The 24,886-nt window shown below is 40.8% G+C and overlaps 1 protein-coding gene across 8 annotated transcripts in view; it reads right to left on the reverse strand.

Annotated features, from left to right (window-relative positions):
• The window catches only part of magi2a (membrane associated guanylate kinase, WW and PDZ domain containing 2a), a 272,345-nt gene that overhangs the window by 48,689 nt on the left and 198,770 nt on the right, over nucleotides 1-24,886 (reverse strand). For all 8 annotated transcript variants that reach the window (XM_005456660.4, XM_013275625.3, XM_005456659.4 and 5 more), the window contains exons 7-10: nucleotides 16,473-16,530; nucleotides 15,253-15,374; nucleotides 12,128-12,310; nucleotides 2,017-2,697 (exon numbers count right to left, since the gene is read on the reverse strand). In XM_005456660.4, coding sequence (XP_005456717.1) covers nucleotides 2,017-2,697; nucleotides 12,128-12,310; nucleotides 15,253-15,374; nucleotides 16,473-16,530 — 1,044 coding nt within the window. The remainder of the gene's footprint in view (nucleotides 1-2,016; nucleotides 2,698-12,127; nucleotides 12,311-15,252; nucleotides 15,375-16,472; nucleotides 16,531-24,886) is intronic.

Genomic DNA, 24,886 nt, shown 5'->3' on the forward strand with positions numbered 1-24,886 from the left:
AGAACAACTGTTTTAACGTGCAGTGACCAACTATCCATCAAAATGCCCTCTGGAGCACAACAGAGCCACTGCCACCCTCTATAGGTTGGGGGTGGGGGGTCAAAGGTTTAAGTGTTTTCTAATTTTTCACCATCTATAGGTTTCTACTTTAACCCCATTTCTCATGTTAATTTCTATCAACAAAGACTTCTAACAAAACTGAAAATAGTTTATTGTGATCATTTACTCTCAGAAGAGTGTGTAGTCTTTGATCTTAACAAGCTTAAAGTCTGGCAGAGTTTTCCTGCTTAAATCCCCAAAATACTCTCAGGAGATGCACGATGTCTAAAAACTCCACCCCACTGGTACATTTTCTTAACTTTACTCACTTCGACACAAATTTGTGCCGTATGCAGTCGTGCTGCAGTAACGGCAAGCTGGGTGGCCCTGACATTTGTTCCACCTTTCGCATTTGCAACTTGTCATGTCACAGGCAATCAACACCATCAGATGCGACACTACGCCCTGATGTATTGCAGTTTACTGGCGCTAACATAACACAACCAGATTTCAGATTTTTTTTGTGATGCTGTTTTTGTAGATTTTTTAGATTATAAACCTCTTCCCCCCCAAAACATTATCTTCCCTTTATAATACCTCATGTAATCCCTCTATTTTCCCCCCTTCCTGTTTGCTGGCTCCCTGTTCACTGGCAGGGACATGGGCAGCCTAATAAAGGAATAAATGGGAATAAATCTATTCAGTGGCCGCCGCTGACCTTTGCGCGTGAGTCTCAGTGGTGTCTGTGGCACCCAGGCGGTTGGCATTATGATTGGTATGCGACATTACGCTACACAAAGAGGCAAAACACGGAACTACAAATTGGTTGCACACAAAAAGAAACAGCAGTGTCAGTTTTCCAAACGAGTTGGCTCAGATTCCAGCTCGCTCTACAAATGAGAGCGTGCTAAAGTTCATGCATCATCACTTAGAGGATGCCAAGATAAATCAAGGACAGGTAAACGCAAAGAGAGGAGTCATTTAACAACATTTAACAATAAGGTTCCAGAGACAGATCCTATCTGCTTGGTTGATGAAGAGCCACTGTTGCTGTTTCTAGATTTAATTAAACTCTCTAACGTTTTAATCTTCAACGTCGCCGCTTCGGCTGAGTCATCGCTGACAGATGCACCGCCGCCACAATTCAATAAGAAGGCAATCTCAGTTTGTAGGCAGATCACAGCAAGCTTACACACAACTTATGTTCTGTCATTTGAGTCATATGTATATTTCCTAAAGACAAGACAGCAACTCGCTCATAGACATTGCCATTAAAAGAAAGCAATCTAAAGGTTTCTGGCCTTCTAGAAGAATACGGACGTTTGTACACACTTAATACTCAATGTCCTCCATCAGTCTGCACACACACTCAGCTACCTGTAGATTCGGCAAATAACAGCCCTATGTGTGACTCATGACAAAGTGCAGTGCATAATTATGATTGTCAGAGAGTGTGAGAGGGCCTCACATTCTGAAAAACACAGGGTTGAAAGCACTTCAGAGCCATTTACCAGTGTTTCAAGGAAAAACTGTGCCAGTTTTGACATGCTTTGATTTGCGGGCTTTTATTTGGATCTTGTAGAAAAGGTAAAATTCACTATACATGTGAAAATGAAAAAAAAGAAAAGAAAGAAAATCAGAAAGTGGGCTTGAAAATAACACAGAAAAAGCTTACGCTTCAATCAGACTACACTAGGGGACCCCTAGGTATAGCTGGAGTGGAATCTGCTGTCAATGAGGAACAAGGAACAGCTAACAGTAAAGGGGACTTAGCAGGACACCTGAGAGCAGCTGAAGATCAGTAAGTCATTGCTGTGCACTGAGAGACTGTAGCACAGATTTCTGCTGTCACTGGACTAAACCGCACATACAGACACACCAGCAAAAGACGACAGAGATGAACAAGCAGACAGGAAGAAGGACAGAGATTCAAGCTCTTCTCCAAAGCCAGCAACACCACCTTTAACACCTTCTCACCTGTTCCACCTCTCTGAACCAAGAGGCAGGTCTCAGCTCCCACAGGGCACTCCTTGAGCAGCTCCACCACCTGTGTGTGACTGAATCCCTGCACGGGTTGCTTGTTAATCTCCACAATCAAGTCGCCCTCGCACAGGCCCGGGCAGCCCTGAGGCTCCAGGACTTGTTTAACACGCTGACCTGTTGCGCTGTCCGCAATCGTGAAGCCAAAACCATCCACGCCCTTCACCATGGTCAGGGTAAGTAGTTCCCCCTGGGTCGCGCCCGATGATGCCATGGAGACGCTGTCTGGTGGCGTAGTACCCGTGGTGGGAGGAAGCGAGCCATCTAAGTGGGTGTCCGCTGGGTGACCAGTGAGCAGCTGCTGCTGGGCGCTGACCGGGTCCTGACTGGGGTCTGTAACAAAGCGTGCCGTGCGGGTGAGATAATCTAGGTAGTTATCGTAGCCCGTCCTGCCGTTCACCATAATGGGCCGCTGCTCCATGATGCCCAGTGGGGAGATGATGGTGGTGGTGTTGTTGTTGGTGTTGGCAGCTTCCTCTGGCTCATAAGGCAAAGGATAACCGCGACATAATACGAGGGTCACGCTTTGGCCAATAGGTACAGACTGGAAGAGTTTCACCACATCAGCATGGGTGGTACCCAGGACGCACACATCGTTGATGTAGACAATAACATCACCTGCAGAGAAAAAGCATGGACAAAAATATAGTGGTTAGGCATAATGTAGCTGGAACATTAGAAATAATGGGCACAGACGTGGGTGGCTCTAGGCGATTAACCTCAAGAACTGTAATAAACAGAAGCCACGTTCAGGCTCTTTTTAATTTTATATTGTGCTTTAATGGCACATAAAATTACAATTAAAACAAAATGACACTGAACTGAACCAAATTGCCACAAATCTAATTGGGCAAAGTTAAAGAGTGACTTCAAAGTATTAAGTGCTATTCTTAAAAAAAAAAAGAAAGAAAAAGAAATCAGAAAGAAAAAATATTAAAATTCAAATTTAAAAATACAGCTCTTCATCATAACCTTGGTCAATGGAATTTCAGTTAAAACCACTTCATTTAAAAGAAGACCATTATTCAGTCTGCAGAAATTTGATGGCAGTGGTCTGGGTCCTAGTTGTCTCACTGCAGAGCAATAAAAGATCCCCAGCACAGAACAGGCGTCAGTGACAACAGACGTGACGTACTGATTATAACATAACAGAAACAGCAGGAAAAAGCAGGTGTTGGGGTGGAGGTAGTTTGCAGGGGTACCAGCAACTGTATATGGGCTAATGGCTCAGTCACACCAGAGTAAAGAAAGGATGCAATCTCTTTGCAAATAGGATAAATTGGTGGCTGCCAGCTGATTGCAATGAATTTTTTCACATTTGGTAAGCAGTTGTGGCAAACAGCTGGGCAACTGCCTTCAGTTGCAATATGATGGCAACCTATTTCCATAAAATTGCGCTCCAACTCAGACTGACAGCAACCACTCTCAGAAAGACTGGCAAAAGTTTGCAAATAACAGGTGTCTAATTTATAAATGCAGATGCGTCGTCAACAATGTCTAAATCAATCCGAGTGTAGACTATGTCAATGAGCCCAGTTCATCTGTGTCTCTTTGGTACACGGGACTCAACTGGCTGCCAACTGTTTGCATTCTGGTTATATTCCTGTAAAAGCATTGTTGCTAAGTACCTGTGTCATTTCGCAGGTAATTCGCATTCTTGCAACAACTACATCACCCTTGGCGGAGTAATTTCTGTTTCAAATAAGGCTTTGTGCCGACTTTGAATGTAATTAGTTAATGTCATTTTCTGTTTAACCTCTGTAGATGTAGATGGCAACAGATTTGTGATATTTGCCCATTTATCACAGTTACTCACTGTATTATTGCAAACAAATTGCATGTAATTGCCAATTTGAACCCATTCAATCACAAACTGATAACAGAGAGACTCGTATCTTATTACCATTTTATCACCACCTCAATGCACCAAAGTTGCCCTGAGGATGTCAGCTGAGTGTGAGTGGTTGTAGAACTGGTCCCCATCTTTAAAGCAACCAAAGGCAACAAGATTGCAAGTTCATTGCATACGATCATAATAACTTTCATCATGCCACAGTCTCCAATCACTGCTTCCTCTCCTTCAATGGCAGCATAAGCAGCTTAAATTAGATTTATCAATATCATGTGCAGAGCAGACCCATCAGCTGATGGAGGCTGGCTGGTACTGACATCAGCTAATTGTAGCCAGTGTACAGGGACTATAGACTGTCCTAACAATGCTAACAATCTATCACACTTCTACAAAGGCAGTGGTGATTTAACAGAACAGAAACAGCTTAGCATAGTGGAGAAAATCACTATAACATGATACCAAAAAGAGGTAAGCAGGAAAAATGACAGCTACAATAGTGAAATATTGTGGGCTAATAATATACACATGGGAAAAGCAATCATCACAGAAGGGCTTGAGCCTATCCCAGCTGTAAAAAAGAGAAAGGAAGGCTACACCCTGGATGGACAGGTAACCAGATAATTTACACCTAGAGCCAGTTTAGCATCACCTGTTATCCTTTACTCGGAGAGGAAGTTTGGAATCAAGCAGGCACGCTCTACACAGACCCCATCACCGTGCCACTCCAGAAATCATTATAATGTAGAATATCAAATATGTGGAAGAGCAGCTGGCCTGGATTTAATATCAAGACTTCATCTCTACAGCTATTCACATTCTCAGCTGTACGCTACATCTGCGCTGTCTCTCCTCAGATGGCTTGCAGCTATAAACCATTTCTATAGATAAACATTACCACCGATAATGTCTCAGTTGCCTTTTAAGTATAAAATAGTGCATATGACAAGTGGCTAAAATGTTTGCCTTTTATGGTCCCAAGTGGTTTTATTTGCTTGCTGCAGTGTACTGCGCTGTAGATAAAAACCAAGCCAACAATTAAATGTTCCCACACAAAAGCACTCAACATCCAGGCTTATCTTTTTCTCAACCAGACTACTAAATATAGTGTTTTCTGCTCCACTGTGGAGGAACCATGCAGCTTTTTTAAAACTCCGGGCAAGTGGGACTAAGAAGCACAATCCACATTAAAGTCTGACAAACAGCATTACCTGGGTTGATAATGAAAACAATTACATTCTAATTGCAGGCATAATTGTCACGCTCTTTGGAGAGAGGGCAGGGTGACACTGTCAGTGTGCATTGTAAAGAGAAGGCGTGAAAAAACAGCGATCTTTTGTGATTAATAAGCAAAGCATGTGCTTTAGTGATTGGCTCTCACCTTGCTAACCACCCTGCCCAATTCTCATAAAACGTGAACAGAGACTATAATGGCACTAATGGCTGGGTCAATGACACTTTTTTTTTTTTTTTTTACAAAAACAAGGTGATTTTTATTGATTTTCTGGATTGGCTGTGGAACTGCAACCGAGCAGCTAACCCCTCTGAGTGACAGCACACGTGGAAGTTAAGATATCACCGAAACGCTGTCTATCTTTGTAAACCGTGTCTCAAAAGCTTTTCGAGTTTAAACGCTCTGCTGGTATTGACAGAGCCAGCTCACACCTCTGGGCAATGTGACGTGAGGGACTTTTTAATTAATCCGGGTAAACGTAGCCGACATTTGCCTTGAGCATCAGTGTCAGAATCAATAGTTGAGCACACTGGCAGAAAACAAATGATGGTGCTGTGACCTCATGGCGCCCTCACAGCGCACACGTATCTCATTCTTTATAACCAGAGATGAAACGCAGATAAACCATCAACAGACACAGGCAGGTAGGTGATATAATCACATGTTTTACCAGGAATCTTTATTTCTAAAAGATAGATTTCAAATTGACACATGTGTGCCAAATTCTACCGCCTTCCTTCTATCCATACAGAAGTGACATTCATTTTGTTTATTACAAATTGCATAAGAGCGACTCAACAACTCCGCCAATAGATCCCCTGTTACTCTGAATCTGTGTCCCCAAACCTTTTTGGCTCATTATACTTTAAAATGATGAAAAACACTCAATGATTCTCAAAAACAGCGAGTGCACTCTCTCATATACTCAGAAAAACAGTTACACAAAGCACAGGTGAGCACTAATCATAGGTCGATACAGCTGGCACGATAACAAAGCAAAAATAGCTCTACAAATAATTTTTACCTGCTTTATTTGATCAACTCATCAACTACTTGTGGCTTCATGGAGTAGCGGTTAGCATAGTTTGACACTGAATTGGGAGACAGACACAGCCTGTGTACTCCTAGTGCCCATCCCAGGCCTGGATAATTAGGAGGGATGTATCAGAAGGGCATGTGGGGTAAAATCTATGCCAAATCAAATATGTATGTCCACCAACTGTGGTGAGCCCTTGGGAAATAACGAAAAACCAAAAGTGGCGCATGTATTTTTTTAACTACTGTAGAAAAAGTTCATGCTACAGCTTGATTGGCCTGTTTGTGTTTTTATAAGGTGATAAAGTGTTGTACGTGCATAAGTTAAAAAAAGAAGAAGGTAATTTTAGCTCACTGCTAGGTGGTTGCTAGGCAATGTGATGATGTTACTATACATTTTGTACAAATAAGTTTTTGTGAATATAAATCAAATGTTACTGAGAAATTAAAAACTTCAGTTTGCGTCCATAAGGTGTTGTCGGTACATAAATTAATAATTTTTAAAAAACTGTCATTTTAGCTCATTGCTTGGTGGTTGCTAGGTAACATGATTACATTATAATATCTGATATAGATAAGAACCTTTAGCCACTTAAGATGTGTGCCATGTTTTGCACACACACAGACAAACAGAAAACTGGTATACTGTTGTTATAAAAGTATAAATTAGAAATGACTGTTTATGAGACAAAAAAAGCCAAGATGCAAAGCTTCAGTTTTAAAATAAGCTAACAAAAATGTAAAAAAAAAAAAAAGCTAGCTACTGTATTGAAATAAGTACAACTTAGCAAAAGGAAATGTGAAATGAGATGCAGTTGCACTGTGTAAATCTGTCTGAAACCAATGAACCTTTGAAACCAAATATTCTGTCACAACTTAACCTCCGTATATTTAATTTGAATTATTATTCAGTAATTATTATTACTGAATAGCTATATCCTTGAAGAGGAATGTCCATTCATTAAAAATGAAAGACAAGAACATTTATTTACTTAACATTTTCAGGGAGCAAAACTCATTTTTTGTTCTTTTTTGCTATTTAATTAAACACATCAAGAGCCTACTGTCATTTTACTAAAAGAGCAATTTTCCATCACCATGAGCAGAACAAATTAAATCCATGGGAAAAGTGTCAAAATATCAGCAGATAAAACAAATTATTCATGGGGATCCAAAGAAAATGATGTATTTTTGCCATTTCGGTGAAACAAGGACAAATAAACAAACATGGCCACGAGCACGAGAGTGGAAAAACAGGAAAAAATTGAATCATCAAGAATGAGAGCTCAGACAGCAGCCCACACTAATTAAAACTGCCCTCGTTCTCTCGGTCCATTACAAAAGCTCCTGCAGGTCCCTTAAACAGTCCACATCACATTGACCTTATCTGTACACACCACGCTCAGTGGGACCAAGGCCCACGCTCCCAGCTGCTTCATCTTCATTGTCCCATCCTTGCACATTCGTTATGACATATTCATCTCCATCTAATGGTGTGCTCAAGAGTCTGTCAACATAACGACAGTTCTCTGTGGCCCTGCTGAGAAGATGAGGCCACGATAACAGAGCAGTTAAGACTCTCAGCAGGGTGGGCTGTGGTACAGACTGTGGTCGTCTGAGTGTCTGTGTGTGTTTGTGTGCGTCAGGCTAAATGTTAAAAACAAACAAAAAAAGCTGAAACAAACAAAAAGAAATCAAACATCTTATGGAGGTAGTGCACTTTCCCTTTTTTCTTACTTTTTCATGCATAAATGCATTGAAATTAATTGTAAACAGATATAACACAAAATCAGGATGAAACTGCAGGACAGAAATATTATTTCTTGAAAAAGCGACATAGGCATTGATTTACCTGAACAGCAGCAGGCAGGAAGCCTATATTTGAGGTAGGCAGGCTATCATTTCAGCCGGGCGACCAGAGGGATCGGTCGTGTCTATGTGCTAAAGGTTTGCGCCGATACACTTTGATTAGCTCTATTTCAGGTATGCCTATGATACTATAACGAGCAATGACTCACTCGTGAGACAGACAAATGAGACTGGTTGACGATCTTACTAAAATAGTTTTTTAACATGAGAAAAGCCTAATTCTAAGCTTAAAGTTATAATTTCTGTACAGTGTAAGGTGACACGTGATTCTCAGTGCACTATGGCCATTTTGAGAACAAGACTGAATGCCTTTAATGATAATAAAGGTACACCTGGTTAACTGCTCATTAATTCACATATCTGATCAACCAATCACAATGCAACAACTCAGTGCATTTAGTCATGTAAACATGGTCAAGATGAGCGAGGGAAATTCAAACAAGCGTAGAAATTGCTGATCAGCTGGGATCCACTTGTTACAACCAAGGTAAGCAAAAGAGCATCCCTGAACATATAACAGGTCATAAACAGGCAGATGGGACACATCAGCAGAAGACCACATCTGGTGCCTCTCCTATCAGCTGAAAACAGGGAAGCGAGGCTATAATTCGCATGGACTCACCAAAATTATACAAATGAACAAAAAGGTTTCAGGTCTGATGAGCCCAATTTCCCAATTTCCTCCACAGTCTCAATCCAATAGAGCACCTTTGGGAAGTGGTGGAACAGGATATTCTCATCTTGATGTGCAGCTGAAAAATCTGCAGCAATTGTGTGACGCTATCCTGTCAACATGATCCAAAATCTCTTGATGAATGCCATGAAGAACTAATGCAGCTCTAAAGGCCAAAATGGGGGTCCAACCTGGTACTAGCAAGGTGTTTCTAATGATCTATCACTGTAGCAAGATTTTGGCCAATAGGTTGTTAAACCTTTTGTAACTTACTGATTAGTTAAGATTTTTTTTCATTGCTGTCTTTGTCTCCTGTTTTTCATAAACCTTTTTTTCTTGAATAAAAAACAACTACGCAAATATGGCAGTCTTATCCAAATAGGCCACACAGTGTAAAACAAGGGTTGTCCTCCACCTACAGACCCACTTCATTTCACATTAAACACTTTCTGCCTCCTACATTCAAACCAAGCCTCTTAGCTTTATTTTACATTAAAAAAAATATGGCTAAAAAGAATTATTTTCTCTACACATCAAGTAATTCAATGGAAAAATGATCTACAGTACATTTAGTCTTATAGTTAATACATATCTAGATATATAAATATACTATATGTAACTATCATACATATGTTTTTATAGCTGCGCAATCACACAGTAGATGGAGATAGCCAGGAGGTGTCATAAGGAAAAACCGGCAGGAATCAGTTATCTGAAATTGGGAATTTCACACCTCTGCCGGCCTGGGCTTCCTCCGTGTAAGCTCTGAGTTAGCAAGCTAGCACTGTTCCTGAAGAAGTAGGACACAAAGTCTGTGGAGGCAAAGTTGGGGGAACGGGTGGGAGAGTACAGAAGGGTATGAGCTGACGAGAGGAAGTGGTGAAGAAAAGATGTGTGATACAGTAGTAGAGAAGTGGGAGGGATATTTTAGTTATTTTGGGGGAAAGAATACATAAAAAAGAAATGGGAATTGTAAAACAAAGCAGGAGGATTGGACGAGAAGACACAAAACCCAAATGCTTTATATGCAGAACTATCAGGACAAGCTTTATTAGTCACCAAGGGATCTATTCTGGGCTGCTGCACCAACGCATTTGTAAAAAAAAAAAAGAAAGAAAGAAAGAAAGAAAGAAAGAAAGAAAACAGGACAATTATGAGCCAGTGTTCTGAAGAAATACGTTAAAACATTGGTGTTTTGGAAAGGAGCATTACTACAGAGGAAACACCTTGACCAGCTTGCTTTATGTGTGATAAATGACCACTATAAGCTCTGCATTTGCTCCAGAGTATAGAGACAGACACATCACTGCATACTGAGAGCATGACAAGCTGGCTACTTCTAGTCCCTTGACCTTTCAGTACAGATGGTTTGCCTCTGTGTGTGTGTGTGTGTGTGTGTGCGTGCTGCAGTGCGACCCCCCTGTGGCCACAACCCAAAGTTGTGGGGCTTATAAAGTCCCTTTCATGATTAATGAAAGAACAAAACTGCAGTTGGTGCACGGGCATGTGCATATGTCCACACAGAGAGCTAAGACAATGCAAGCCTGGCAAGCTGCACCAGCCAAGAATATATGCAAATGGGTAATACTTGTAAGTGTGTTTGACTGTGGACCCAGTGCCATTTCCTCTTGAAGAGGAAGCTCCACATATTTCTGCGTGAACAAGTGGAGGAAGGCGTACTTGGATGGTTTTGAGTAAAAGTACCCGAGTTATTCTGGAAAAAAGTAAATAATACAAAATACAAAAAAACCCCACTTGGCTTGGAACCAGAAAACAGAATTACAACACAATTATTAAACCTCAGTTTCTTTTTAAAATACAATAGCTTTAGACTTGAATGAATAACATAAACACTGAAGGACAAACAAAGGATGTCTGAAAAGATTTGGGGACCCTATTTGGAAGTCTGTAGGGGATGTGGATCTAATGGAAAGTCAACTGGATTAGTGGTTTGTTGTGAACCATGCAGTTTTCTATTTATTTATTTTGTAATTTAAGGGAGGGGGCTTGCGTGAACTTGAACACTGCCATTGGTCCACTTGTCCTCTGTCTGCAGGTGAACACTTTTTTGAGGATGTGGATTTTCATGTGCTGAACGGGAGGGGCAGGTTGTTTTGTATTTGCATTTGATTAGTTCTAGGAGTAAAACTGCCCTTACTTAAAAGGTACGCACGTTTTTGGGTTGTTGTTTTTTTTGAGTAACTGGGTCCTTCTCTTCCACTTGTCCTTATCAGGGTCCTTGTGAGTGGGGCTGGAGCCTATCCCAGCTACCATAGGGCGAGTAGTGGTGTCCACCAGACAGTAACCATTTGCACTCACATTCACAGCTAAGGGTAATTTATAATCACAAATTAGCCAAACCCCACTAACTGCATCTCTTTGGGAGGAAGCCAGAGTACCTGGAGAGAACTCATGCAAACATGGGCAGAACATGCAAACTCCACACAGAAAGCCCTGGCCAGAGAGTCTAACTCAGGGGAAGCAATGCTAACCACTGTGCTGCCCGAGTAACCGGGTCATAATATTATATTTAATGACAGGCATACATATCTCTATCTATAAAACTCAAACCAAAACAGTGTAAATGGATATAAAGCATCGGGTGTGAATGTGAGTTTGAATGGTTGTATGTCCCTCTCTGCTAGCCCCGCAATAGCCTGGTGACCTATCTGTGGCATACCCTGCCTCTCGCCCTGTGACAGCTGGGATGGGCTTCAGTCTGTCTTGTGACCCTGAATCAAATAAGTGGAAGAATATGAATGGACTGACATGCAAGAAGCAAAAACTGCAGCCGTCTGGGATAGAGCTCCTTTTACTGGCAGTATAATTCTATGTCATTCATAATGTCAGGTTTTTGAAGCTGGCATGCAATTAGTTGCGTTCCCTTTGAAATATCATTACAAGCAGAAAGTTCTATACAACAAAAAAACTCAAGGGGAGCTCAGGTAAGCACTGCTGTGAAATAGATACTATACTGTGTGCTGCTTTAATGAGCTTTTATTTGACTTTGTTTAGGCTGCACTCTGAAAGAAAGGCTGACCTCATTTCTTTCGCTGCATGCTGATATATAGAATAGATACTGCAAGCAGAAAGGCCACATATAATTGCTCTTCTGTGCAACAATCTGTGAGCGCGATCGTGTGCAAATGCATGCCAGCCATGAGAAATGCCATTATTTTAAATTTGCAAGGATAACTTATCTACGTGACCTTCAGCTTCTAGTTTATTGAGCAGAGATCATCGTTTGGTATCTGTGTGTGAATATGGCTATGGATTACGTACTTAACACTGCCTCAAGAGAGCTCCTGGTTAGCTACAGGTAAAGAAAAGTGATTCAGTGAAAATAGCCTCTCTCTCAGTTTGTGTGTCAGTCATGCCTGAAGCTTACCTGTAGCCATCTTTCCATCTGCTGCGGCAGGCCCATCGGGGATAACGCTTTTGACCTGGAGGAATTCATCGGGTTCATCCCCTCCAATGATAGTGAAGCCAAAGCCCATGTTGCTCTTTTGGAGTGATGTGGATAAGAAACTGCCTTTCAGCTGGGTGGGGTCCCGCGTGAACAGCGGCTTCTCTACAAAAGGATAAAAACAAGCAAATTAAGTAAAACGTCTTTCCCTATAGGTTTTATTGCAATCACTAAAAGGCCCTAAAAGCTGGTGCAGGGGCAGCGCTCACAGGGTGGGGGGCAAGGGTAAAGCTTATTCAGTAAGATACGGGTGTAGCCACAGGAAAACTGGAAGGGTATGACCACAGTAGCAAAACAGCAAACTCGGACAAAGGCGGTGTTGAAAGATGCAGGTGTGGTTCAAATGTTTTGCCTCCCGTGCAGGGCACCAATGCAATCCAAGTCCCTCTTGGCACACCCCAAATACACTAAACTGTCCTCGCCTCCCATGCTGGGACACAGTGGGCAGAAGAGGTGCAGACAGCCACAGTGGTGCAGTTCTTCAGTTCCATCCCAAATTTGCAAAGAAAGCAGCAAAATTCAGCAAATGCCATGCTGCCAATCAGGGATCAGTTCCAGGAGAAGATGCTCGGGGAGGTTAGGGAAGAACTGGGAGATTTCTGAAGGAGGAAGAGCTGGGAAATTTTCTGATGGAGGAGCGCCTGGAGTCGGAATGAGAGGATCTCTGCCAACAAGCTTAGTCACACTTAACCAAGTCCCCCATGTTTTTGACTCGGAAAAGAGACATGGCTAGCGTGCAACTTTGCATCCTTTATAAGCAGTCACTGGTCCAGACTAAGCGATGCCCCTCTGTACCTGCTCTTCCCAGGTGATAGGGCAGGTGACAGGGCATGGTCGTTGCACAAATATTTTAACTACCTCAAGGGAACAAGCTTGCCTGCGAGTTACCATGCTTACAGTGCGTCAAACAAGCGAAGGCAGCCGCGAGAACAAGAGTCAGCCTCCTGTGCATCTTTCTTGGCCTACTTACTGACAAAGTGCCACAGGGAGTAGGGGCTACAGACTGGCTGCTCTAGCACTACAGCGCAGGCGGATGTGTGAAGGGGGTGCTGTTTCTGCTTGTGATCGGGGCACATATTCATCCGCCGAGTCAGAACACGCCGGAGCGGGGAGACATCGGCGGAGGAGGATTTGGTATACGAAGCAGTCCTGCGGCCCAGAGCTGGCGAGCGGGAGAGGTCGCTGAGGCTGTGGCAGCGCTCGGGCACCGGGCCGACCTGGACGTGGGGGATCTGGGGAGGGTGGCACAGGGGCTGGCATCCTCCACTGGCGTCAAAGTTTGAAGGGAAAAGAAGGAGGAGAAGGAAGGAGGAGGCAGAGGTGGGTAGAGAGGAGGAAAAAGAGCCTCACTGGACTGAACAAAAGAAACAGGCTCTTCACTCAGAGTCGCGACTAACAACATTACTACAGAAACAAACCTCCACTTCTCGGGTCCAGACAGTTTTTTCTAGCAGTACACATCCTACTGTAACAAACTGATAGAGAGTAAAATCAGGTAACCAGTCATTAAACAAAACAGTGAATCACCCTGAAACCCACATGTTCTCTTAGGAAGACGTCTATTTATATGGCCAATAAGTATTATTAGTCTGACCAAAATGCATTCCACCCACTGCTTTAATGAGGCATAGGTGTGAACTGACTGATATATCCTACCGTCAATCACCATAAAAATAATCTTTATGAGTAAAGCCCTTGGGGAAAAAATCAAGATCCTTTATATGAATAGTATTTATTTTTTGGTAACATGCATGTTTTTTCTTTCAAACAGCTTTTGACTCGTACATGCAGCTTTCCTGATTATATGATTTTGTGTGTATCTCTAAGGCCACGGCTATATAAAATTGCATCAGTGCGTAAATAGTTTGCTACATCTATTCAAATCATTTTATGTTGTTTGAAAGTGTTAGTGATTGCAGTGCTGTTGGACATAATATTCAAGGATGAGGAGCTTAGCACCTTGTTATGTTGCCACCCTGCTTCATTTTCAAGCCTAGAAATTCATATCTGGGAAATTAACATCTTAGTTTTCTGATACAGGCCGTGATACATAAGATCAGTCTTAAGGTCAGTGTATACTATAACATAATCTGCTTTATTATTATCTATATTTATCTATTTGGGAGGATAATTCACAAATTAAACTCCACATTGTTTTTAACAACACTTAAATATATCCATCGAGACTATAAACTCATCAAAAAATTTGTTTACTGAGTTCATAAATTAAATTAAAAGTAGGGTCAATTCCTTCTAGACTTTTATATATTAGACTGGTTATGCAACCAGGAGGAGTCGCCCCCTCCTGGCCACTGGAAAGAGACACGTATGCAGAGGATTTCAGACCCTGGGTTTTATGTATGTTATGTGTCCAGCACACATTAATTTTCACTTACTGCCAGGTGTTTTAAGCCTGTCATTGTCAGTTATATTTAAATTTACACAAAGATTTTTCTGATTAGATAAATTACTGTTTATATATTAGCTTTATATATTGCCTGAAAAGTCTGCTCCAGTCTCCAAGGGGTGCTCTAAGAGGGGATCTGGCTTTCACCAAGCCCTGATCTGAACATGGTGGACTTAGTCTGGGATTACATTAACAGAATCAACTTAAAAACTCAACCCAAGAACTTTGTTGTTAAAGATGCTTTGAACAACACCTGCAAACGACTCCAAAAATTAACATGCAAGTGGACTTAGGAGAATTAGGGCTCAAATACTCAGTTTATTTTATTTCACGTTGTTTATCTTTAGTTTGACAATTAGAATGAATCGCATTCATTAAAGCACTTTCCCAGCATTTGCATGTATAATTGAAGGTATTAAAAGAATTTTCCTGCATCTGCTTTTATAATTAAAGCTCCTGAGAGGCTTTCTGAAGCACAATAATAAACACAAAAACATTTTTGAATGTTTTTTTTTAGCAGATATCTTTATAAATGTTCCTTAATTATAGTGCAATATTAATCTCTTAATACACAGGTACTTAATAAATGGATATATATACCCTACTAATAATTTCCCATAAAGCCAAAAGCCGTTCTTACCTCTGTAGATGGTGGGAAGGGGCAGTGAGGACAGGCCCTGGCTTTGCATCTGCTGCTGCTGCTGGAGTCTCCTTTTAGCCTCCAGGACTGGGTTCTCAAACTGGGTCCTTCTATTTATATGACTGAGATGATAACACCAGAAAAAAAAAGAGAGAGGAGATTTTAGATTTCACACTACACCAGCACACCTATCTCAGCCCCTTCTTGGAAAAGATTAGACCTAACAAACGTAGCACTACAGCAGCTATAGCTATGATGATTAATTGAATGGCCAGTCCCCAGATTATGTAACAGCCGCAGAACAGTTCTGCTGAGTAAAAAAGAACAAACGATTGATTTCTTCCGTAATTCAACTCGTCTTGTAACCAGAATTATGTGAATCAGTGGCTGGGAGTAACCCTGCACATGGAACAGCGATTTCCTTTAATGTCCCACGTTGATCTTAATTTAGTATGTACAGGGGGGAGATAGTCACTGACTACAAATGCTGTAATTTGCCAGTGTGAAATAATTAGTCATCATTAGATACTTCTCTCCATATTTAAGACTGCACACACACACACACACACACACACACACACACACACACACACACACACACACACACACACACACAGCAACATTCTCTCCTCTCCTTATCTTTTAATGAACACCCCAGTATCACAGTCCTAATTACAAAACAGCTTAACTTTATTTTTATGTAGTTATATAATTTCAAGGTCTTGCAGCTTCTTTAATGATATTTACATGATGACAAAGGGAGACAAAAAAGAGCATCTCGAGAGGGATGCGCAGTATATAAGGCAGAGTGTATTCAAGTGTCACTCTGCAGGTTTTTTAAAGCAAAGTCAAGCCAAATGAATTCCCCCTGCCAGTCTAAAAATAGAGCAGCATCCCAGTGCCCCAGAGTGGAAAGCATCCAGCCACAAAAAAAAAGAAAAAAAGAGGCACCCCTGAAACAGAGAGGGGACGTGCAGTTCAATACAGAGGACAGGCCACTGCAGCGGTTCCTCTGTAGCATTCAGATGCATGATCAGGGCTACAGATAAGCACATAAACTTGCAAACAAACAGTGAGCCGTCAGCAAGCAGACATTAAGAGTAACTGTTTTCTGGCTACATCGCCAGTTTGCTCCTAATAAATATGATTAATGCGACACCAGTGGGCTATGCTGAAAATCAAAAGCAAGTCATTATGTATTAAAGATGTACTGAACTTACTCGACATAGTAGCTGCCATAAATGGGGTCATCGATTTTCTCCCAGCCGTACGGAAGCTCTGTTAAAACAACAACAACAACAAAAAAAGAACAGAAGCGGTAATGAAGGACTTGTTTATTCAGTGAACTTGCATCAGCATGTTGATGTTGCATGAAAAAATGTTCGTGGCAGATTAAGTTTACAGTGCCATTTTACTGTTTGGTAATCGTCAGTAATTTGATGGTACATTAGCATGATAACTAGAAGGATTATTTCTCATCTATATTTTGGAAATTTCATCTTTTATAAAAAAAACTTATGGCAATAAGACACAAGATTAAAATCTAGCTACGTTTCCTTTGCAACTTGTCACATTGATTGATTTAAAAAGGCTACTGCATCTTTAAATCTGTGCATCACATGCAAACTTCTTTCAGAAAAAAGTTGTAAAACTGCACCAAACACTGTTAGATCTAGTGGCTGAATTTAAATCTGTAAAATATTTATGTCCTGCATCTTCACCAAGCTGTAAATATACTTTAAAAAATATGGGAACATTTTCCATAAATTAACAGAATAAAACTAGAATGAGCACAAACTGTCAGGGCATTATATCTCAACAGCATCAGCTGGAACATGTTAGTGAAGTTTTACTCTCATTTCACCTCCAAATGTTACGAGTTAGGGACTGGCTTAAGCTCCCAGTAATAAACAGTACATCACAGACATTGTAAATGTCATATCAATCAATACAACACTTGTGATAAGGATCTAAATGACATATTAATTAAAAAAAATTAAATTAATTAATTAAAGAGCAAACTCCTGGTGTTAGCAATGCAGCCAGCACAGAGCTAATAAAAAACTGCAGTTCCATGAGTGGCCACTTGAGGCTGGCACAACAATTGATTCAAACCCTGTGACTGACATTTATATGACACGTGCATATGGAAGCACATGTATTCCCAGATGACATGGAACTCATGGAGGTAGATTTCTGCAGCAGTGCTGGAGAAGATTACAAATGGACAATAGCGCCATACTGGCGAGCTTAAATGATTGTGGCTGCTTGATGATGTCATCATCAGCGTGCGAAGGGACCAATGCAGGGAGGGTAAATGTGCCATAAAGGTGTAACTTTCCCAAGGGCTCAGAAGGTAGGGGGAGGCCCGGTTGCCATAAATATCCAACGAGCATCTCTGGATTACATGGCAGGCATATACTTGCTGCCTTCATACTGTAATATATATATGTGTGATATATGTAGAAGCCGCTCCATTAGAAATGATTGTTGAATCATGAATTCTATAAATGGATTAGCTCGTCAGTCTGAGGACCTGTTGTTAATGGGCTTCTCTGTTTTCTTCCATGCTTGCAGACATTACAGTTGTCTTTCTGTTAATGTAGCCTGGTAAGCTTGAAATGTGTCCATTCCCCCAACCTCTAACTGCAGTTGCTGTCCATGGTGCTAATCAAACGTGGGAATGATGCTATTGATATTATTGATTGTTGCTGTATGATAGGGCAGCACAGTGGTGCGGTGGTTAGCACTGTTGCCTTGCAGCAGTCTCTCTGTATGGAGTTTGCATGTTCTCCCCAGGTCTGCAGGACTTTGCTCTACTACTCCAGTGATACTTCCACTTCCCCTCAGAGTCCAAAGATATGCATGGGGTTAAGCTAATGGATGATTTTAAACCGCCCGTAGGTGTGAATTTGAGTGTGAATGGTTGCTTTTTTCTATGTGTTAGCCCTGTGGCCCGTCCAGTATGAAAGCAGGCAAGGGCCCAAGAAATACCTGCCTCAGTGCCTATAACAGAGCCTGTATGCCTGTGTAAAAGACAGAAGCATGTTTAAGTCAGGTATAATGAAATACCTTTGGTCTACATAGATAATATTCCTGTATTTCCCTTCCTGTTTTAAATTTTTATATAACATGCTTCATTATTATTATGGTGTACTGGAGCTTTGTGGTAATATGTGTTAATTTACAGCCCAGTTTAAGTGAAGGAGATTCCAGCATTTTATTAGTCCGTTACTTAATCTAATTACCAGATTTCTATGTCTGTGTGATGAACCTTTACAGTCTACGGATGAACCTGGATAGCCAAGCTTGCATGATAATTAAGCACTCCATCATCTCAGGGTGGCAAATGGCTCCATCAAGACCATTAAGATAAAGTCAAAGCATCAAAATGTAAGTTCACGAACCAGGTGGTGTAAGTCACTGTAGCGTTGTTCATCTTTTATATACAGTCTATACATAAAACGCAGACTACGAGTTAACAGCACATAAAATATATGCAAACATATTTCATGATATGTATTCTGGGATGATATTTGCAGGAAGCTAATTTCAACTGAACCTAAAATTTATCTCCATTTTTTAAAAAAACAAATCACCTGAACCCTCAAACTGCCACAGAGGCCAAAACAACAGATGTGAGTCATGCCCACTAAACCCTCCACAGAACAACATTAGATGGATTTACCACAGAAAAACCTAATTAAATGAGAACATTATGAGTTAACGAGCAAAATTAAATTGAAACGCTACGATTTGGAGGACCTCGTTGCACTGACAAACCAAAACCTTCATCTAACACTTCTAAATGAAAAGTCAGTGTATAATTTGTATAACTTTTCATAACGGGAGGAAATCCATGCAATACATGTTGGGGAATATCACTCAAAACAATAAATGTAACCTCACAGGAAAGAAAAATCTGAAAATCCCCTTTGTGATTAATCTTCTGCAATTGATAAATGATCCATAAATGTCAAAACAAGATTTTGGCAATGCCTAAAATAGTTGTTGTAACAGCTGGCATTGACTACCTGGTCAGACTGAGAGCTTTACTTTTTTACACAAAGTGGTGTATAACTTTTGAACAGAGTGCACAGATGTTTCTGCCACCTTGGCCTCTTTCTATACGTGGGATGTGCTGCAGAACACGCTGCAGTGATCAAAGCTGATCTTCCTTCCAGCTCTGACAGTTATCAGTCATACCGGACAGGACTTTTAAAGTTTTGCCCTGTCTCGTCTTTTCTATACCCACAGCTCACTGGCAGAACACATCTCTTAAAAAAATGCCTAGAAGGAGTTCCCCCCTTTGCTTTCCAGGATATGAGCAATTAGCATTTAAAACATATTCCCACATGTAGACCGCAGAATTTTAGCATAATATTGTAATCATTCAAAACCAACTTGGGTACTCACTGTTAGAAGCTCGTACTGAAATAGAATCTAAGCTGAATCTAGCGTGGAGCTCGGGGACAGTGTGTTCCGGTCCTGCTCGGCTTAGATTCAGACCAGCTTTGATTAGTGACAATGCAAAGTTAATCAGGATGAGAGCAGAGATAACAGCAGAGAAAATGCTTCCTAATCAGAAAGGGAGGCAACCAGAGGGAGAACTAAAGCACCTCAGGCTCTCCTGGACTTTGCAGCTTGTTGTAGGCACGACTGCAGCTTGTGACAAAGACACATAAACAGGGATTCACCAAAGATATGATACAATCTATGGTCACTCTGTTCAGTGTGTTAAAAATCACCCCTTGACCTAGTTAGCAGACTCGATTGAGTGCATACTGCTCCTCTGTTGCAGACAGCACTATTGCACCAACGCTAAGGAGTGCACGTGCCATATGCCTCTCTGTACCCATGCCCCCATCTCCTCCAAACAAACGATTAAAGTTTCATAAGATGCACTACTTTTTCCTGCACACACACACACACACACACACACACACACACACACACACACACACACACACAGAGGGTTGTGAGTGATACAGCAGTGCTGTGAGCAGGTTGACAGCCCACGGGAATACCTTCTGTGAACACAGCAACATTTCTTAGAGTTAGTGTTTTTGTTTTTTTAACTAGACCTTTGCTAAGTCCTACACACCTGTATATAAAGTACATACAAATTATGTTACTTACTTTACACTCATATTCAGAGGTATAACCCTTTCAGTTATTTTCCATATGCATGCACACACACACACACACACACACACACACACACACACACACGCAGACAAATAAAGGAGATCAAAGGACTCAGTCATGCATTCCAGCACTCTTCTAATGAAAAGCTTTTCTATTAAAACGTCCACAGAATGTTTACAGGAACAAAAACAGTGCCTGGCTTCAATAACAAGTAGAAGACAAATTGATTCTCTGTTAAGGATAGTTTGATTTTTATTAAAACTTGGCTCTTACTTTTATTCTTTTGACTGTCAATTCTGACAATGGTTCTCAAACACTAAAATCTGGCAAACAGCAAGATAGCACTAAAGTCTGAGGGTAAAAATACACAAGTAGTAAAATAATGGAGTCACTGGAAACGAGATACCCACAAAGCACAGAAAATATAAATATAAAGTAAATATCTCCTAAAGGCATATTTTATCCAAACTATAAAACTGACAAATCAAATGTTTGAACAGTTTAACCCTGTAAAGCCTGAACCACAAAATAACTGCCAGAAAATGTAATTTTTTTATTGAACCTTCTGAAAAACTTAAAAAAAAAAAAGAAATATCATTTTATATACACATTTGTATATTTTTGCTACATCTGCTACATCAATTTATTAATTTACATGAATTATTTTTTTTCGGGAAAGAAAAATCCCACTAATGATGTAAAGGTCTCAAAAAACCTCACAAAAAGCTAAAAAAAATGAGATACACTTAGCGATAGAGTGTTAAAAAGAAATTGCACTATTTGAATCTGATGGCGCAAAAAAATTGGGGACAGGGCAATGTTTACTGCTGTGGAGAAACCCCCTACCAGTAAAGGTTTACTGTGGAATATTTAATGGTGAGGAAATTTCATGACTTGTTGGAATTCTCTGAACTCCGGAGAGCGACCCATTCGTTCACAAATGTTTGTAGAAGCAGTCTGCATGACTAGCTGCTTGATTTTATACATCTGTGGAAGTGATTCACCTGAATTCAATGATTTGGACGGCTGAGTGAATACTTTTGGCACTATAGTGTACCACACTGATGGTGCCTTTCCAGATGTGCAAGCTGCTAGACGTAGGGTTTTGAACTGAGCGCAGATAACGAGCTAAATGGTCCCTTTCCTCTTTAGTGCTGTCCATGTTTTCCAGAAAGAATGTTAAATTTTGATTTGTCTGACCATGGAACAGTTTTCCACTTTGCCTCCATCCCCTCTAAATGAGCTTTGGCTCAGAGAAGATGGTGACGTTTTTGGATCATTCTCTCACATGGCTTCTTCTTTGCATGGCAGACATTTAACCTGCATTTGTGGATGGCATGGTGAACTGTCCTCACAGACAGTGATTTCTGGAAGTAGTCCTGAGCCCGTGTTGCAATAAAATCATGCAGAATAATGCAGTGCCACTGAGGGACAGATGAAAACAGGCATCCAACATTGATTTTCTGTCTTGCCTTTGGACACAGATTTCTCTAGAGTCTCTGAATCTTGAGTCTTTTGATGAAATGATGTACTGTATATTATGAGATATTCAAACTCTTCACAATTTTCTCTTGAGCAACATTTTTCTAAATTTGTAGATGCAGTTTTTTGCTGATTGGTGAACCTCTGCCTCTAAGATCCTCCTTTTGTACCCAGTCATGTTGCCAATTAATATAATCAGCTGCAAAATATTTCTTTAGCTTTTTCTTTTTAGTGCCAAGTAACCAACATGTGAGGCATTCAAAATAACCAAATTTATTATTAAAATTCTACATTTTCTCAGTTTAAAAATGTGACATGTTTTCTTTGTTTTATTGTGAATAAAATATGAGCATTTGAGAGATGCAAATCAATGTGTTCAGCTTTTATTTTAGATTTTGCACAACTTCCCAACTTTTTTTTGAATTGGGGTTGTAGATTGTCTAAACTAACTGTTGATAATAAATGTTTATATCTCTTTGATTCCCTGATTACTCATGTTTTTTGCTGATAAGACGTCCTTGCAGCTAAATCATTTTACTCCCAAATCAATTCAAGGGAACAGATTCATGCATTTCCAATGATAGTTATTTACCTTCTCTTTTAGCGAATAAACCTTATGAAACAGTGAAAGTTAGTTTGCAGACTTAAACACTTTTCTTTACCGTTAGTTCAAAAGCATTTTAATGTCTTTGCTAGCTGCTACTTGTGATTACTGGCTATAATTCAGCATTACTTACATAGTCTTCCTTTAATGTGTTCATGTGGTATTATGGCCTCAGTGCCTCACATACTTTACACAAATGCGCCCACACTGCAGTGCTGTTTTTGTTACTGTGCAGCGTGATGATAAATGCTGAACTTAGGAGGATTGTCTCTTTGCTCGCTTTCTTTTGTCTGGCTCCGCTGAGTGTAGTCTATAACCTCTTTGTCAGCAGCCTGCAATGAAGCACTTACTCCTAGGGACAAGTTGGGAGAATGTGTGAACGTGTGTGTGTGTGTGTGTATATGCAATATAAAACCAATGCTTCTTATCAGTGGAAGGAAATGTCAAGCCAGTGTAGAATTTTCAGGTAGGAGCTCTTATTATGAAGCCCTGAAGCGAGTGGAAAAATGTTTACGACTGCTAGTCATGCCACCACATTCATCCTGCAGTCACAGGTGGAGGGCCTCTTACTACCAGCAGGAGGTATCCTGGCATCTTCCCATATTTTCTGCCACCATTATGCTCCATAATCTCTCTCTCTTTCTCTTTCCTCTTTCTCTCGCCTTCTTCCTTCCAAAAGTATTCTTTTATCTTACATTACCTTACCACATGCAGTCTCTCCAAAACTTTTTGAAGTTAGGTTTCACGCTCACAAGCTCGTGCATTTTTTATTCTACTTTTTCCAATTTGGTCTTAAGAAGAAGGTGGCAAACCACACAGCCCTCAAACACCGCAGGGATTCACCAGGACCTTGTTTCTTACCCCTCCGCCCCCCCTTCTTTCATTTTTCCACCTTTTGAAAAGCAAACAAGGTGAACTGAATCATTTTTAGTGCCCTGAGCCTTTTGTAGTCACCAAAAATTAAAGTTCTGTCTTACCGGATAGTGTACTGCACAGGGCTTCATCTATCATGTCACCTTTGAATGCAGCCCACTCGAGGGCTCAGGCTCAGGTTCGAGCACTGAGCCTACTGAGAGAAACTTCTCTCAGCTGATTAATGTACGTTTCTACTCATCAACACTGGCACAAAGTCCACTAACTGACAGAAGGAATGAAAAACACATTTGAGAACACAAAATCAGCTCTATAATTCAATGAAATATACAATATATAAAGATCTAACAAGAAATAAATGGACCGTTGTTGCAGCAAAGGCTTAGACTTACCTACTGCAGATTGCATTCTTTGTAAGTAGCAGCCCAGCATCAATTCTCTAAACTTCAAACTTAAGCTGAAAAGTGCTTGAAAGGCCACAGACGACAAAGAAGCTGTTTCAATACTACAATACCGTCTTAATTATTTCAGCTTCTTTTTGAATTGCCACCTGGTCTGTATTCAGAGGCACATTCTCTGCAGCTCTGCAAAAGCTTTTAATATATATAATTTATTTTTATCCATCACAATAAGACAACTAGATTATCCAAGACACTTTTTACATAAGGGAGGCATCCGATTAAGCCCAAGTTTATTCTTAAACATAACAGTGAACCCATATATATATATATATATATATATATGTCTAGTCAGACCAAGAAGAAGTCTGAAACAAGTGGTAATAGATCCTTAAATCACAGGCAGAAGTCACAAATGTGCAAACGCGTGAAGAGACAATCAACTTTAAATCCAGTGACTATAGTGACTTCTAATATTAGGTTTAACTGCACAACTGAGCCTGAAACTTGTCACCAACTGTCAGCTAAAAAAAGCAAGGTAACTATATTAGGTATGAGGTTCAACTGCTCATTAATGGAAATATCTAAACAGCCAATCACATGCTGTTTTAAAGGCAGACACACATAAAATACTTATTTAAATCAATCAAATAATTTTCTGAGGGAGGTCAGGGATGAGTCCCTGCCCCAAGTTGAGGGAGAAGGGAGCGTGAGATTGACAGACGGATTGGTGAAGCGGCTGCAGTGATGCGGATGCTGTACCGGTCCGTCATGGTGAAGAGAGAGCTGAGTGTAAAAGTGAAGCTCTCAATTTACTGGTCGATCTATGTCCCTACAGTAGTGACTGAAAGAACGAGATTGTGGATACAAGCGGCAGAAATGAGCTTCCTCCGAAGGGTGGCTGGCCTCTCCCTTAGAGATAGGGTGAAAAGTTCAGCCATCCAGGAGGGGCTCAGAGTCTCCTCCACATCGAAAGGAGCCAGTTGAGGTGGTTCGGACATCTGACAAGGATGCCTTCTGGGTGAGGTGTTCCGGGCATGTCACACCGGGAAGAGGCCTTGGGGCAGACCCAGGGTACACTGGAGAGATTAAATCACTCGTCTGGCCTGGGAATGCCTTGGTGTCCACC

This window comes from Oreochromis niloticus, linkage group LG17 (genome assembly GCF_001858045.2).
Source record: "Oreochromis niloticus isolate F11D_XX linkage group LG17, O_niloticus_UMD_NMBU, whole genome shotgun sequence".
Classification (NCBI taxonomy): Eukaryota; Metazoa; Chordata; class Actinopteri; order Cichliformes; family Cichlidae; genus Oreochromis; species Oreochromis niloticus.